This window comes from Egretta garzetta, unplaced genomic scaffold, assembly GCF_000687185.1.
Source record: "Egretta garzetta isolate BGI_Z169 unplaced genomic scaffold, ASM68718v1 scaffold136, whole genome shotgun sequence".
Lineage (NCBI taxonomy): Eukaryota > Metazoa > Chordata > Aves > Pelecaniformes > Ardeidae > Egretta > Egretta garzetta.
Genome location: NW_009260066.1, coordinates 420,833 through 438,806, shown reverse-complemented (window position 1 = coordinate 438,806; position 17,974 = coordinate 420,833). Strand labels below are relative to the sequence as shown.

Below are 17,974 nucleotides of genomic sequence, written 5' to 3'. Positions count from 1 at the left end.
TCTTAGAATCATAGAATCATAGAATGTTTAGGGTTGGAAGGGACCACTAGTGGTCATCTAGTCCAACCCCCCTGCAGTGAGCAGGGACACTGCTAACTAGATCAGGTTGCTCAGAGCCCCATCCAACCTGGCCTTGAATGTTTCCAGGGATGGGGCCTCCACTACCTCTCTGGGCAACCTGTTCCAGTGTTTTACCACCCTCATTGTAAAAAATTTCTTCCTTACCTCTAGCCTGAACCTACCCTGTTCTAGTTTAAAACCATTTCCCCTTGTCCTAACACAGCTGGCCCTACTAAAAAGACGTTCCCCATCTTTCCTATAGGCCCCCTTTAGGTACTGAAAGGCCGCAATCAGGTCTCCCCACAGCCTTCTCTTCTCCAGGCTGAACAAGCCCAACTCCCTCAGCCTGTCCTCATAGGAGAGGTGCTCCAGCCCTCGGATCATTTTTGTAGCCCTCCTCTGGACCCGCTCCAACACTTCCATGTCCTTCTTGTGCTGAGGGCTCCAGAGCTGGACGCAGTGCTCCAGGTGAGGTCTCACCAGAGCAGAGTAGAGGGGCAGAATCACCTCCCTCGACCTGCTGGCCACACTTCTCCTGATGCAGCCCAGAGTACGGTTGGCCTTCTGGGCTGCCAGCACACATTGCCGGCTTCCACGCATGCCCTGGCGCCCCGGCTGGAGGGCTGGCTGTGGGGAGAAGGGCCGGGGGCATAAAAGAAGGCCGCTGGGCAGGAGGGGGCACGGGAGGGGTACCGGCAGAGAAACGCAGCGCGGCTGGGTCTCCTTTGGGGCGGTCTGCTTCAGGGGGACGCCTTGGCTTCCCCAAAAATACGTGACTTCATTTTTAAAACGAACCTTAACTGCGTGGTGGCGTTCGCACTTCCTCGGTCTGTCAGTGAGCCCAGGGTTAGGTTTGGGAAACGGTCAAACCATGTCAACGAAATACTGTCTGGTGAATTGCCACCTCGATACAGAGAATACAGCCTTTTCACTAATTTACCAAAAAAAGCATAGAATCATAGAATCATAGAAGTTGGAAAAGTCCTTTAAGATCATCACCACCCCCCCACCCCACCACCCCCCCAGCTTTCTTTCAGGGCTCAATTTCTTAGAGAGCAGTCACTAGTAATACTAGCATTTTTCCTCCACCACATCTCAGGAATAACAAAATTTCAACCCAATTCCCCTCATTTTCAGTAAACATTCACTATAACCTTAAGGATTTTGCTGATTGTTGCACTCGTCTGTCTAGTATAACTAAGATATGATACATTTTGGCATGTCAGCTCTAGAATTTTTAGGTAGGAAAAAATATAACTGTCCAGATCACAACTCTGTGATTCTTGCAGGCTGCAACGTTGTGTGTAGGAGGAGAGGGTTTAATAACATTTTTTACTGAGGTCATTATCATAGTTATGCTATATGCAACCTCCCGGGATACATCCCAACAGCTCGCTGGAACAATGCATTCTCTTTCTCCAAATGCTTCATAACTGACTGAAAACTAAACCAGCGTACAAGAAATTATGCAGTAGGAATCTGAAATGGCACTCGGTGACAGCCCACTGAATGATTATCAGCTCCAGTTTCTGCTCCTGCTTATTAATTCTTAATCTCAAACAACTGACTCCGGAGGCAGTTGGCTACTGTACAACTGCCGGACTTGGAAGCTTTCCCTGGCTCCTTTCTGTTCAGCACCTGTCCATCTGCGGAGCTGCTCCGTTTTGAGCACGTATGCTCTCAGCTCCTACGTAAGCCCAAGTGAGTTTGAAGAATGAGTCACAGATCTAGATCCCAAACCAACAAACAAGTACCCGGCCCTTCATACCCAGCTGCAGGATGCATTCCCCCCTGCGTATTGGCATACTGGGTAACTGCAAAATGGGAGACCAGAACTCAGACTTCCCCCACCCAGCAGAGGAGTCATCTGCAAGACTAGTCATGCCTACTTCTCTCCAGAAGCAGTAGAGGGGTAGCATCATCCAGCCTGTGCCACAGACTAGCTATTGCAGCCCTTCCCCTGGAAGGCCTGCATTTCCCAAATGGGTTTGAACCCCCAGGCTTAAGAAGGCCTGAATGAACCAAATTGTCCCACTGTCTTCATCAGTATTTTGTTAATAAATTATCAGATAAAAAATAAGCGCCATTCAATCTTTAAAAATATATCTGAGGCAAATCCTTTCCAGCTGTTTGAAAAATCAGAATAGGTGCCTCTCCTTAGGAGATGACCCCCCACTTGGGAAGCCAAGAGCACGCACACAGGCTGGAGGCTGGCAGGATTTGAGACTTCAGAACCAGTGACTGTATTTCCCACTGAAAATGTGTATAGCCACTGATCAGCACCCCAGCTGTCTCAGATTCTGCACTAAAGCACCTCTCTGTGTGCACTGCCAGGGAGCCAAAACTCAGCACTGAGGATTCAATGATCGAGCATCTAAAGTTTAGGGGTCACAGTATACACCTCAAGCCATCCAAATCCCTTCTGGGATCTAATTTCAATCTGCCATGACAGTCGATTGGTACGGGCATTAAACATTAGAAAGATAAAACATTTTTTTTTTATTTGTTTTATAAAGAAGACTTGTATATAATCTCATAAGAAATCATTCGCAACTCATGTCCAAGAAAAACTTTAAATTCTTTTAGCATTAACAATGCACTGTAAATGTCAGTATCCCCATAAAAGTATTTAGGTAACAAGGCTTTCTTGGAACTCTACAACAGAGAGGCAATTAAAACCTGCCCCCAAGTTTTGGGTATTTGAAAAATCCCACAGATAAATCAAGCACAAAGTAAATATTGCAAGCTCCTTTTCTGTTAGTAGTGACTATAACAAAAAACCAGTAGTTTTTAAAGGTAACATTAATTTAAATTCCTTTAACTCCTCATTTACAGGTCTGTTGCATACACCAGTTCCTTAATAAACTCATACAGTACATACGTAACTTGCATACAAATAGCTAGGTCCTTTGATTTTTATGCATGTGTGGCCCTAACAATCTGCCTAACCATGGAAAACAAGATACCAGTTAATTCTACATGGATTGGAGTCGTGGCCTGTCACCACTGCCTGCCCCACTCTCAGCAGCTCAGAGAATGACGCACATCTTTTTGCCTAGTTCTGGCCAAGGTAACTGGTCCTGTTAATGGAAAAACTTTGATCTTGAGTTATTAAAAACAAACAACAATAATCATGAAAAAAACAACAGAAAAATCTTTCTAGGCATGTATTTCAAGAGAAAATGGAAGTGGAATAAAATAGAGCACAGTACAATCATGCTAGGTGACATTTAGAATTCAATCAAAAAATATTTTTTTAAAGCTTATTTGAGGACTAAGATTTTGGCTAATGAATTACAAGATTTCCCTCCCCACCCCAAACAGCCTAGGCTACCAACATCAAATATAATCATAGGCACACTGAATAAAAAGTATATAGGTTACTTCAGTGAACAAATCAGTAAGATGTTTTGATCATTACTCTACAAGACAGTTCAGATAATCCCCAAATTAGTAGGTTTCTGATGTTTAGAATAATGTGAGTAGAACATGAAATGAATTGTTATCTTAGTAAAAGACAGTATATCCAAAAATCTATGATCTTCAAATGAAACACCATACCTTGACAGATTAACATACATTCCTTTCTTTAAAGTAATATAGTTTGTAAACACATATAAGAATGTTTATGTATTAACTATATTAATAATAAGCTTTAGATTCTATAAACAGTACTTAGTGAAGATTCATTCTTTTAATAAAATGCAGCTGACAGTCTCAAAAACTTATAATATTTAAGATTAAGTAATTTTATCCCCTCAGTGTTCAAAGTGCTCAGTACTTGTCATACAAATTTTAATTTTCCCAATGAACGTCTGTATTTTCATGCATCTTCCAGATAGAGATCATCCATCCATTGATTTCTTATAGGACAAACAAGAAAATGTTGTTGAAAACCCACCTTTTTTCTTCTTTTTTTCCCCCAATCAGAGATCCACACTGTTCCCCTCAACCCCCAAATTCTGAATCCCAAATAACTTATGGTAAAAATACAAATTCTGTTTTGGAAGAAAACGTACAAAATATACACTCTGTAGTGTGTGCACCTAAATATCTTGATTGTCAAGTAGTGCAATTTTCCACTTTGACAAATACACTTTTTTGGTTTTAGAGACAAGAGTTTGTTTCACTGATCTTTGGTGATCCCATTTCTTGCCATCTTTGGTAGTCTTTGTCCCTTTGTGTAGGCGTGGTACCAGAAGTGGAGAAACAAGACTAAAAACATAGAACCGTATAGCCAAATAATAAACATGAATATTGGGTACTGGTATGGACAATCATCCATGACGTAGATTTGTCCTATATGGACTGTAATCATAATAAATTGGACCTGCAGGAAAAAGGTGAAGAAATAAGTTTTAAATAAATGACAAACTTACTGTGGAAGTTTAAAAAGATTTGGCATATATTGCATACAGAAAAACAGAAAGCATATTTGGAGGGAGGCTTTTCAAAATGACAGAGATGAACCTTTAGAGCCCCCCTCTCAAAATGTTACTCCACTGAAAAACATTTTCACAGAGTAAAGAAAGAGAAGTCCTGGGACAAACTGAATTACAAGCAGCACTGAGAAACCCATACTAGGGGAATGGGAGTCTGCCCTGGCCAGTTCAGAGAAGAATGAACAGTGTTTGACCTGTGACAAACAGGAGGCTTCTTTAGAAAAATTATCGAGAAAAAAAAAAAAAAAAAGTGACCATTGTAGGACTGGTGAACACGAATTCCCCCTTTCCTCGCACGCTAGCATGTGACACAAAAGTTCACAGGTCCCAAGAAACAATTTAATGGAGGATTTAAAAAAAATTTCCACATGAACTCCAAGTTAATAATCCACTGGTAGTGCCGCCAAAACAAAAAGACTTTAAGTTATAAATATTCAGGCTAAACAGTTCAGAGTTACCAGTGGTTACATGAACTATTCTATTAACAACAGACCTGGTGCACGCAGACAGCCATAGCTGCTTCTCCCTGCTCCTTTCCTTCCTCCATCAGCATCCTTGCTCAGGCCAAACTAATCGCTTAGCCAAAAGCTGAATTTTGAAAATCCAGCTATTAAAAAAGATGGGCATGAAAAAGCACTCAGATCAGTAACCTTTTCAAAGTGATCTAATGCTGGTAAAACATCTAATGTAACTTCTGCAAGAGTGTTTTTTTAATACTCCGAGTTATAGGTAAATTCTCTAAACACAAACACTGTCTATGACAAAATGGATATGGAATACTAAAGAAATACTACTTTTTCCCTTTCCTCACTACTAGTCACATGTGTATTCTGTACATTAATTATGTTTTCTTGGTGTAAAATTACATTCTAATAATTTTTATACAGGAAATTAGTTTTGTAAATACAATTACCAAGTATTGCATAACTGAAAAGCTCATGTGTCTAAATCTGTGATTATAGGGAATGCTGAAGTCAGCAGATTTAAGTAGGGGGAGCTCACAACTTTTGTTTTACTCAAAACATGAGTAAACCTTGTATCAACTGTAAGATACACACATGAACATAATGCAATACACATGTAATTTTAGTTAAGTCTGTGTTAGCCACAATCAGCTTTCTGAGAGGTATTTACGTCAACTAGAGTTACTCACAAGCTGTATAGTTGTCATGTATTTTTTCCACCACAAGTATTTATGATAGGCTGGTCCCAAAGAACAGATTCCGTAATAAGTGTACATTACAACATGGACAATACAGTTCAGCAAAGCGTGAAATGTTCCTAAACCACCTGTAGAAAACCAAAACACGGTAGTATTACTGCATCAAGTATTTAAAAAGCCATCTCAGGTCCTAGTAGTTTGTTTTCGGTCAGGGTAGGAAAAACACATACCACAAAACCTACAGATTTTGCTTAACCCTCAAGGTATTTAAACTGAGTTGGGTTGACACAGTCTCCTTTCTGAGAAAAGGCTTATCTAAGCATTTCCAGAACAGCAATAACACCCAGCTGATCTAATTATCTGCAAAAGATTTTAGTGGAAATTTTTGTTCTTTGGGTTCTCTTTTTCATTAATTTTTTATTGAAACCTATACATAATGGAGACACAGAGAACTTAGTAGAAACAGTGTTCCTCCTGTTTTACACCTCTTTTCTAGACATCATGATGAATTTAGCAAATCTCTGAAGGATAAGTAATAATTGTCTCCCAACACAGATCTCCAGATTCCCAGGGAAAGAATCACCGTTTCAGACAGTAAGTTTTTGGAATCATGACCTAAGTGAGGGTCTCACAAATCCATGGTCCATGTCAAAACTGTATTTACAATGAAAAGGAAATTTGAGGCAAGTAGCCCTATTCGGGGCAAATTCATGACTGAAACTGGTAGGATACAAACATTTCACAAAGCAAGGAAGGAAATACTTCCTTTTCCACTGGATCAGCTATGGAGTTAGATGATAGTGCTCAAAGTAATTTTATTTTAATGAACACAAGAAATTATAGGTAAAAATGATCCAAGAAGTAGCAGACAGCAAAGTATTTTTGAGAGAAATATGAACATGAAAATACTGAGCATCAGGAAGAAAACAAGATGACATAAAAGCAGACATTTAGTGATGGAAAAAAGCCAGTTTTCCATTAAGAATAATTCAAGTTAAAAATAAAACTTATTTTGTGATTTTAGTAGCTCAGACTAATCTTCCAGCTTGATAGATTGTAACTCCTCCAGCTGTGATCGCAAACTTTCTTTGAAATTTAGCTCTATGTATTTTTAAAAATAATTTGAGTGTTCTTACAGTTCAAATGTACATACTTTTGTTGGCTTGCACACTGAATATTCAAAAGAAAAAATAAATAGATAAAGCTGAGAAAAAAAGAAAAAACAACCTAATCAACAGTACAAAAATACGCTCCAAAAAGCAACACCATACATAAGCACCACTTTACAGTTTCCTGTTAATATTAGACCAGAGAAAAATCAGCATCTCCATTCAAATCTGTTGGGTTTTTTACAAACAGGTTGAAAACCTGATCAATGCCTGATCAATTTAGAAGGACAAACAGTGATGAAACTGAATACAAGATAATAATCAGCAAGACTGAAATTCTTGGAAAAAAATTTAAGTTATCAGAACAATATTTGGAAAGATTAGTATAAAGATAAGCAAAAGAGTTCTAGCAATAAACACAGCTCTGCATGAATACGAGGGACTATTATTAGCAGAGGACAAAACAGTTCTTGCACACTTTGCTAAAAGTATTTGTCAAATTATCACATGGGAAATTTGAACCTGATGCAAAATCAGAAGCCTGTAGCTGGTATACTGATCTGATGTCCAGATAAAAAGCAGAAAGTTAATCGTCTGTAAATGGAAACTTTTCAAGGTTGAAGAGGAGGGACTGCTAGTTGCTGGTTTGGTTTTGGTCTATAAACACACTGAACTGTGTGCTGAGAAAACTACTCACAATTTCATAATTAACTTAAAATACCAGTTAGCCAGCAACATTTGAGAGAGACGTGATCAAGATGCCAGTTTCCTAACAACAGTAACCCCACAAATACAGCAGAAGTATACAATTTTATACACTAGGAAAATCTGGACACTGGACATGTTCAAAAGATCCCATCTACAAATCTTCCGGACTGCTTCCAGGTCTTATTTTTTTATTCATAAAACAGACACTAACAGATCAGACTTAATAAGCATCGGTTCTCTTCATCAATTTGTCACCAATTTTCTGGGAGAAAAAAACATGCCAGAGAGAGAACATCAGTGGAGAAACGTGTACAAACCAAACCTATTTCTTGGTAGAAACTCCTAGAAAAAACCCACACCCTCTTAGAGATGGGCTACTACATGACTGCGTTTCTCCACTCTGTGCTTATCAGGCTATTCTCATGGCAAGCTAACAATATAACATAGGAAGATGCATGCATAGACACAGAGCCAGAAAGGAGAAAGTGAAGGTAAGCTAGAAGTGGACAAAAGACTTTCAACTCAGTACAATTCAAGTAAGTTTCTGTATTAAGTAAAGTCCAGAAAATATTTCTGTAGTTTTATGAAAGCCAAAGTGTTAGATATAAATAAACCCCAATTACACTTCCTAAAGCCAGTAAAAATAACTGCAACAAAGTCTGAATAATTTCTTAAATAGCGGAAAAAAAAGAGAGCACAGTCCTCCCCCTCCAACTCAGTCCTTGCATTCCAGGGGAACAAATGGCTCTGAAGTAATTTCAACAGTTATCTGCCTCATATCTCCCCTAGCACTTCTGATTTTGCAGTCACTTCTCTTTTTCATGCAATAATGCTCTTTGCTTATATACAGCTCTCTCCTCTGCACATTTCCCCCTGCTATGAGAAACCAACACTGCACGAAATACTGTCAGATAGGAAACAATGAATATTCCCCACCCTTTTAAATAATTATGGTGATCTCAGATGTCCCATGAAATACTGACGATACCTAAATTTAAAAACATGCAAGATTTTTAATTCTGTTCTTTGAATATTTTTGTCTAGCGTATTTAACTTTCACTACCAGAATATATGTTCAGCTTAAACTCTCTCTCCACTACCTGCAGCAAATTTGACTCCAAACCACCAGGTCCATGGCATGATGGAATGATGAAAGACATGCAGGAATGTAACTTGGTTATTTTTCTTACGCAGCACAAAAAATATCTGAAACAGATTTTTAATAAACAGAATGTTACAGGAAATAATCAAGCCCAACTTATTTACAGAAAACTGTATGCATCAGTGCTAGCTGCTCACTACTACACATGTAAAAATTCTTCACAGTTGCAGTCTTGGAAGAAGAAGGGAAACTAAGGCTTTGGATACGTGGACTAGTTTTCAAAAAAAATTAAACCTGTACGTAAAAGCCACCTGTGGAGTCTCAAAAGCCAGGGCAAGCTTTGAAAGCAAATGTCCAAGGCTGAACCATCACCTAGGCGTGCAACAGACAGCGTAAGGTGGACTTGCTTGGAGATTGAGAAGTATCTAGAAGCATCAGATTTTAAGTCCCTTCAACTACTAAGGCAAGGCCGTTTGAGAAAATTAACTGAAGGACTAAGAACAGATTGAGACAGTAGAAAAGTGCTATTTCTCTAACTTAATATTTATTATGAACACTGACTTAGCTACCCTTGGAAAAAGGCAAAATTAGACAGAACATATGGAGGTATTCTTAATCGATATTGACGGGCCACATCTTAAAGGACAGACATGGAAGGAAGTGTTAAAGGAAGACAGCGCAAGAAAACTGTAAGGAGAAGTCAGGTCATGCAAGGGGTAGTATCAGATGACAAAGCACAGGAACGCAGAAGAAGAGAAGTTTGGTGTGCCAAGGAAAACATTTGCAAACAGCTGACTTAAATACAGCTAAGAAATTACTTCTGCAATAAAACCAAAACACTGCTGAGAAACAGGTACCTGACTGGGTGGATTCAAACAAAACAGATTTTTAAAAAAAGTTTTTCAGGCCCAGAACTAATTAAAAAGGAGCAGTCTAACCAGTGGGTAGTAAAGGTAAATAGAGGACTAAACTTGTCAGGCTTTTCCAGTTTTAGCATTCCTGGCCCTTCCATTACCATTCCATTTGGCTCAGTCAGTAAGATCTTCCAGTGCTGAATCATGAGGATTTGCAGATGAAAGTTAGATGGCTAACTTTGCTCGCAGGGTGTAGAAGATCCTAACTGCTCATGAGTCAGTTCCTGAATCACCACTATTGTGCCCCACACAATAGGGCAAAAGAAATCGCAGCTGATTCCAACACTCAGAAGCTGGTTTGAGAAGAGCTAAACCAACCCTACTAGGTGTATGTCTCAGGAAGAGGCAAAGGCAGTCGGCTGCAGGCAGTGAGCGAGGGCTGCATTCTGCTTCAATGCATTGCTGCTCAGACTTTCTTTGAAACAGGTTAGAGTGCCAGCCTGATATCAAACACATCCATAGTCATGACCCCCAAGGCATAAACAGGAATTTGGAGCAGGTAGAGATGGCAATTTCTGCTGTATTCAGAGCTGCTGATGCAAGTATTCCAAATAGGGAAGATAAAATCTGAAGATGATGTGGAAAAAAAAAAATCCAGCATGATCAACACTTCTTTTATTTACAGTGTTGAGACAAGCATTGCCATAGCACAACAGGTTAGTGTATTCAGCTGTTAAACAGACAAGTTATCAGGGCTTCCTAAATTTTTAAAGGTGGTTCCCTCATTAATATTTTTCCTGATAATCAAGGAATGACAGTGTAATGGGACAATGAGATGGGAGGAGATAATAAGGGTAAACGCCTTGATGGTATTTCAATAATTGAAGATTGGAGGGCTAAATAAAAAGCAATTTATGCCCCCAGCTCCCAAAAATGCTGGTTCTTTTACTGTGAAAAGGAAACATCGTTACTTCTTTTATTAGGCTACAAATACTTACCGTGTCTAATAATTCAATGAACTTGGAAAAGTAGTAAAGCCAACAAGTTCGTACCATCTGCAAGAGTGAAAACAGAAATTGTCAAATCCTAATAGTCATAAATAAAATGAAGCAGCTGCAGGAAAAATAAGTAACAATATAAAGGAAAGTATTGGGACAAGTAAGTGGTGTCACAAGGTTGACAAATATTTAAATATACGGTTTGTTTGTTTTTTCTTTAAAAACACAAAACTTTTTTTAATCCTGAAGGAATTGTAAAACCAAGGAGAACAAACCAACAAATATGTTGCCTCTTTCTTTCTCCCAAACAATAAACCCCTCCAGTTAACTCACATGCTCTACATTATGCAAGAGAGCACTTCCATTTAGTGCATTCCACTGTACAGCACTGCATTTGATTGTTCAAAAAGCATTTCTAAAAATAAAATCAGTGTAGCATAACAATTTGGCTTTGTGTTTGGCAACTTACTCTTAGAGCTGTAGGTGACCTCGAGTAGTCAACGATATCACACCGGAATGAGTACCCTGTGGCCCAGCCTGACATAAGAAACTGGAGCAAAGAAAAGGGAAAGGGCAAAGATTTACTTTATGTCTTTTGAAAAATTAATTTCAGATTACTTTCACAATCACTAAGCAGGAGGGGAAAACAATATCAAAAACTTATTGAATCAACAACCTTGTGTGGCAACCTCTACCTCTGTGTGGGCTAGCTACCATAAAGTCCTTTGCTGTTGCAGGTTAATGAAATTCTAATGCCAGGACCACACCTATGGACAAGAACTTTCTTCCTACACCCATTATCTCAGTATTAATAACTGAAGAAGATAAACAGCTGCATCTCAAACCCGATGTTAAAAAACCTATTGTGTAAATCAAATCTACCATTTTGTGACCACAAAACCAAATAAAACATTTTGAAATTATTTGAAAATTGCTATCGCAGCCAACCGTCTTAATACCAAAAAGAAACCAGCATAGCATCTTAATACTGAAAGAAAGCCAGCACAACAGAAAATACAGCTTAATATCATTAAAGGAATGAATCAATATGCATTATGCTTTTAGTATCATAGTTTCTAAAATTTCGCTTAGCTAAACTGCATGATTCAATTAGTCTTTCACCAGTACAAAAAATGAAAAGTTTTACAGTCGAGAGGACACACATGACCAAAGGACTGCTTGTAACAAGTTTCATTTACTCTTTTCTCTTCGAATATATTAAAGCTTGGACAAGAGCAATATTGTTAATATTACACTTGGCTCATTCCCCTGCCAGCTACTAGGACTACTGCATCTTATATCTGTTTATAAAGTGCTTCTCATCATCCACTCGTTTACAATATGAGCTTTAGCGCTATTAACAGATGGAGGTTTTTAGTCTATTTAACTTTCTAAAAGAATCAGTAGCTTAAAAAAACCAAGATTTGAGACAACACCAAGACAGCACAATACTGAAGCACCCACCAAATGGCTTGGATCCAAAGAGGGAAAGAATCAGCTTTCTGCTGAGCGCCAGACAAGAGCAGAAATTCAGTCTGTTACACTCTCTCCATGCATTCTTTCATGAAATTGTAACATGGAAGTCTTGACAGCAGATTAATTGAATGCTCTGTTAGTGTCAGACACTAACAGGTGTTTAATATTTTTTTCTGAGGGCTATAACCAAAACCAAACCTGTCACCAAATCACAAAAGGAAGTTTGGCTATTTTTCAAAACACAGGCTAAATAGCAAACACATGAGTCTTGCCCAGCACTTTCCACACAACAGTCATGACAACCTGGCTGCTGCTGCACTGCCTTTAGAGTGCTGTCAAAAGAAACGTCGAGCAGTTGACTAACTCATGATGAAATTCCTGCAGTTGAGCTAACAGAAAGGTATCTGGCCAATTTGGTACAATAATTTGACAACTTTTCATTACCTGTTTGCCAAACCTGAAACAGCCAGATTTAACACAAAGAGGGTCAGTACTAGCATAGCGATACTTCACCAAGCAAATGTACAAGGCTATCACACAATATTATTGTTAAATAGCTACACTTTAAAAACCAAGGAAAAAAAAACAAACCAAACCAAAACCCAAACCACCAATACCCTCCCCCCAACCAAAAAAACCTGCCAACCAATGAAAAAAATCCCAAACCAAAAACCCCAACAGACATAAGCTATCTTAAGGTTTAAGGTTCTAAATTTAAGCTTCTACACAGTCTACACCATTTATGGTTAAAGGTTTTTGGGTCATTCATCCCGTAACACTATATAGCTCATCAGGATTTCCAGTATTAAAGTCTCACATTTACTTGAGCTATGAACTACAGCAAAAATCTCAACATTCCTTTTGAGAGAAAGATCATTTGCTATTTTGGTGGGAGGATGAAGGGGGGAGGAAAATCAATGCTAGAGACTTTCACAGTGAGTTTGTGGTTTGGTTTGTTTTTTTTTTTGTTTTTTTTTTAAACATGAAGATCGCCAAAATGAGGCTTTGTTAACTTCTGTCATCTAAAAAGCAGATCTAATTGAAGATTATTCCATAGTAAACATACCCTACATTGTGTTTGAAACTTCAGTGTTGACTGTCACACAGTAGGACAGAAACAATTACAACAGACTAAGAAAAACATGTAGTCTCCTTTACCTGCTACAGCCCAGGGAAATTAAATGTTATGAGAATTTTTAATTTTGTAAATCATATATAACAACACAAATTTTTTTACAATCTTTCTTTCTAGGTATGACTTATTCCCTTTTTCCAAGTACCAGCTCAATTAGTTTAGCATACTGCTTGGAAGAAAATAATTACAACAATCTGAATAATAATTTTTTGAGAATCGAAGAGTGGGAATTACATTAATACATTTATTAAAAGTTAGTATGAGGATAGTTAGAGACATGAAATATATAATACATTACAAATAAAAGTAGTACTTACTTCATAAGTCATATATAAAGAGAGGGCTACCACACTAAAATTATAAAACGCCATTATCTGCCTGAGTTCAAAAGGTTTTTTATTTTCCATGAGTTTGGGTCCCAAGGAAGTGACAAAATAAATGTAGGTTCCAATGATAAAGGTTGTTGGAAAAGGTGAAGACATGAGTGGCCAGCCTTCCAGTCTTGGATCTAGGGGGAGTGGAGGGGGGGGGGAAAAACAAACAGAAAAGAAATCAGACCTTTCTAGTACTTACAAAACCCTGAAACAACTATAGAAAGGTACTTAATTCTTAACGGTTTAGGTTTTGCTGCCACTGATCATATTTCAGAGTCCATTCACCTCAAATCCATACTGACTGGATAACAAGATCTAGCACCTGTAGGATTCAACGCTTCTTTGTGCATCAATTCTTCGCATGTAACGAAAAGGAGACACAGAATCATGAGTGATGCAATTTTCAGTCTAGAGGTCTCCTTCATGAAAAGCCTGCGTTTTCACACACACACGGGGTTCAGAGGGCAGCAAAGGAAGGCAAGGCACAAGCAGATCACTGGGGCTGCATTTCCATGTGAGACTTCATCCTTCTGGAAAAGCATGAACTTTATTTCACAAGTTCAAGTCGCAGACAGGGAGTAGCCCCACTTTCCAAGATCCTCGAGCTTTATATGCAGTATGGCATTAAGACATAGTAAGTATGGGGCTTTTAAAAGTTAGAAGACTTTGTCCCATCAGCTGGTATTCATAGCTCAGTACTTGAGGCTTGTGCCTATTCAGTCCAGACACACCACCACTTTCACAGCACCCTAACACACACACTTTCGTATCACAAGCCTCCAAATGGGAAAAGTGGTGCAAGTTTTCCTCCAGTTATCCCGGACAGAAGTACTGCAGAGCCCTCCTCCTGTGCACACCCTGCTCCCTCTCCCTGCGGCCGAGGCTTGCAGGCGCTCGCTCTCCTCTGAGCTTCACCATGATTCCACTGCACCCTTCTGTGGCCCGTCACTGAGTCTCAGCTCACCAAAGACTTTCACGTTTCTCCATAAGTGGGAGAACTGATATATATTAAAAAATTACATGAAGCTCATATTTTTTTAATTGTTGTAAACTGACTTTTGAAAGATTCATTTCTGAATGACCCCAAACTTACCCATTGACTCAGTAAACTGCTGCTTTCATGGTTTGCTGCTGTATTTTGGGGATAAAATTATACCACTGCAATTTTTGTTAATCACTTAATTCATGGCCAAATGTCTTAAAGTCAGTGATTTTCAATGCACAACATTCAAGCAACCTATCGCCCATGAGACCCTCTGGTGTTATTTACAGCTGCTGGAAGTTTTAAAACAGGCTGAGGAGGAAAGTACATTATATTGCTGCTCACAGCCTGTGATGTGCCCACAGCCCAACAAGGATTGGGAACGACAGCACTAGGCATCTGTGTGTGTGTTGCACTGCAAGAGAATCCACCAGCTCTTCACAACTGACTGCTTTTCTGCATCCACTCCTTGCACTGGTACTACCAAAACTTTCCCATTGGTCCTCCCAGCTTTATCCTGAGGAAACCATGTCCCACCACTAACGGTATGCTACGAGATGCCAAATACAAGCACTGGTAGGCAGGGAGATGAGGAACTCAAATTCTGAAGTCACAGACACTGCAGCAGAAATGCTTGCTCCTTCACCCAGCTCCATCCCAATCCACTTCACCCCACGAGCCATACTGATAAAACTCCCTTCTCACTTGCATGCTGTGGTTCCACAGAACAAGAGAAATGGTTCTCAGCTATACTGGAAAAGGTAAATCAGTAATTTTATTGATCAAGCCTTAACTGCTTCTCAAGTTTTCCCCAGGAATCAGCTAATCCCTGTCTCTATGCACCTACCACAGTGAGGAACACTCAGGGATGCCACTGCGACAGACGGGTCTTAACCCCAAACTTGAAATCTTCTCTGTCATTTTTTGGTAAGCATGCAGAAATACAAACCCAACAACATTAAAGCAAAATGTGGTTTAATATCCTCATACCAGCTGAAACAAGAGACTAACGTTACTTTCCAAATCAGAACTGTAACAAAGTTAATTACTCTGAGGATTAATTTCAAGATACTGTAACTTATCAGGGTTTTTATTTCTTTTACTTTGCAAAAGCAAAATTCAGTAACACCATGCACCTACCTCAGTTAACTGATAAAATACCATTGCTCAGTAATGAAGAAGAGCTAAAGCTTTATGTTCAGCAGCACAGGAAAAACGTAAACTATACATTCAGGCAAGCCTGAAACTCTTACAGAAGAACCACTGTCTGCGCTTTATTTAGTCTAAGTTTATACCCATAAACTAGCTGAGTTTTGCTTTTTTCTTTTTTTAAAATGCAGAAACTAGACTGTTCTTTATAGTTAAAAGTGTCAATAGGTAACCTGGCAAGTCTTAGAAACATTTACAAGAAGACAAAGATACTCTACGTTGATAAACTGTACACCTAGAATAGCTACACATTGCTATTCAGAATTATTGAAAGTTAATAAGTTTTAGATTTAAATGACTCACCAGCATCTTTAATCCATTCATCATACAGTAGTACAGCCTTTGATGTCAGATTGCTAAAGGCCATTTTCACTCGATTAAGATTTTATGATACTGCCTGCAGGAAAACAAACCAAAAGAGAAATATGGATTTTTGTAATTGGTAAAACAAAGGTCAGTAAACTGTTTTGGAAAAGATTTTCAGGAAAACAGAACGGAAAAAATATAGAGGGCTAGCAGAGCACCACATGTGAAGTGCAGAGCAGGGAGCATTAGCTGACCACATCATGCTATGCTTGGGGCTAATTTATAGCTGAGCTGTTACGCACCACAATATGATTTTGTAATCTCTACACACCAAACAAGGCGCTTCCATGCCATAAAGCGTTATCTCAAGAAAGCATGCTGTGGTTAACCATTACAGTGAAGGAGGAAATATAAATAAAGAGCAGCTGCTTAAATTCGTTTTTATCACCATCTCCACTTAAAGTACAAGTCACTAATAGGTGAAGAAGTTCAATTTTGCAACAATTACTACTGAAAATCTTAATTTTCTAGCTAAGAAGTATTGCTAAGGTAGATGGAAAGGAGGAAAGGTGCCACTATGTCTGTGTACTCCTTTTAAATACAATAATTAGCTATGTTATAATTAGTATGCAAATCACACACTGATGCATCAACTGTTTCCACACCAGGATCATGAAGTGTCATAGTACCACTGGTAATACCATTAACTCACAAAAATTTTCCAGCACATCCAGTTTGCATGCAGCACCACCCACGTATGTAAAACTCTTTGAAGAAGTATGCTTACACGAATACTGATTTTTGCTCCAAAATCAAGTACTCATCAGCCCTTCCCTTGCCTCATTCCCCCTAGAAAATACTTTTAAAAAAATCTCAACACACTTGAAGGGTGTCTCTCTCCTATTCCCATTGTCTCACTTTGCCATACGATTTCCCTCCATGCCCCCTGTGCAATCTTCACAGTGTATTCACCTCTCTTAGCCCAGGCTGCAGTGCACCTTGTAAACCAGCTCCTTTCCTCTGGCTGCCCTTCTGCATCTCCTCCAGGCTAAGCTACCTGCAGGTTTGGAGAGCCAGTTCTGCCCTCATGATGGTAATGTATCTCTCTCCTCAGATCTCACCACTATCATCTTCTCATTTATCTTCACCTTAATGCTCCCGAAAAATAATTTTGCCCTTATCTCCACTTCTACAAGTACCTCCTGTTCACTGCCATTTCACAGGAGTTTTTAGGCACCTCAAAGTACACTACACCCACCCTTCATCACAAGATGCAACACAGACTGCTTTCGTTAGAGTTCATCTGATCTACCTCCTCCCAATACTTGTTTTGCTACCCACTTGTTTTCCTGCTTGCATTTCTGTCCTGTGTGTCTGAACATCTGAAACTACCATCAATTTTGTGTTCAGAAAATATTCCTTCTGCAAGTCTCTAACATTCACATCTTCCAGAAATACCATCCTCCAGCATCAGTATTTCCCAACTCAATGACATCACCTTTATGCTGACCATTTTCACATGCCCTACGTTCATATTACAATGTTTGCTACAAAGCTCTGTATTTATAAAGTTACTGGCAAACATCAGAAGCAGCAGGGGACATCCTCTTCTTTTTCTAATGGAAACTTGAGCAGCCCTCTTCCTTTTGGCACTAGCAATCACAGGAGAGAAAACATTTTATGGTTAGAGAGAAATTATAAATATCCCTGCCATCTTGCTCCATAAGGTAAACTATGGATGACATCAAACATACATAAGCCAAACTCTGTTTTGAACACCAGGTGCTTCAGCCTGCCCGAATAAGACAGACAGGCAACTCAGCCGTAAGCAGCTGGTGCCAGAGAGAAGTGTTAAAAATCTGTATTTTATAAACAATTATTTTATTATAACAGTTAGATTTATTACAATAAGTTATCCTTAAAATCCAGTATTCTTCCCATTTCAGTCTCATGAGAACAGTCTATCAAGAGATAAGGCACGACAAACGAACAGTGCCTTGTTCAGTGGTTATATTCTGTCAAAGCCTACAGGCACCTTGTACACAGTATGGCTCAAT

The 17,974-nt window shown here is 39.0% G+C and overlaps 2 protein-coding genes across 2 annotated transcripts in view; both read right to left on the bottom strand.

Annotated features, from left to right (window-relative positions):
• DEPDC1B (DEP domain containing 1B) overlaps positions 1-1,943 on the bottom strand; it is a 25,099-nt gene extending 23,156 nt beyond the window's left edge. The window contains 1 exon segment of the mRNA XM_035896601.1: positions 1,815-1,943. Coding sequence (XP_035752494.1) covers positions 1,815-1,943 — 129 coding nt within the window.
• Positions 1,944-4,186: 2,243 nt separating this feature from the next.
• Positions 4,187-15,978, bottom strand: ELOVL7 (ELOVL fatty acid elongase 7). The gene is made up of 7 exons (XM_009641133.2): positions 15,915-15,978; positions 13,364-13,554; positions 10,905-10,985; positions 10,436-10,492; positions 8,582-8,687; positions 5,656-5,792; positions 4,187-4,390 (listed from the first exon to the last, which is right to left on the bottom strand). The coding sequence occupies exons 1-7, from the start codon at positions 15,976-15,978 to the stop codon at positions 4,187-4,189; spliced, it is 840 nt and encodes a 279-aa protein (XP_009639428.1).
• Between the last annotated feature and the right edge of the window lie 1,996 nt (positions 15,979-17,974).

What these genes read in the sequence shown, in the direction of transcription:
- ELOVL7 (XM_009641133.2), bottom strand. Translation starts at nt 15,978, where the DNA reads ATGGCCTTTAGCAATCTGACATCAAAGGCTGTACTACTGTATGATGAA. An exon ending in TCATTGAATTATTAGACACG is followed by an intron (nt 8,688 to 10,435) that starts GTAAGTATTTGT and finishes AATCTGTTTCAG; the next exon opens with ATATTTTTTGTGCTGCGTAA. An exon ending in ACATGACAACTATACAGCTT is followed by an intron (nt 4,391 to 5,655) that starts GTGAGTAACTCT and finishes TTTTTCCTGCAG; the next exon opens with GTCCAATTTATTATGATTAC.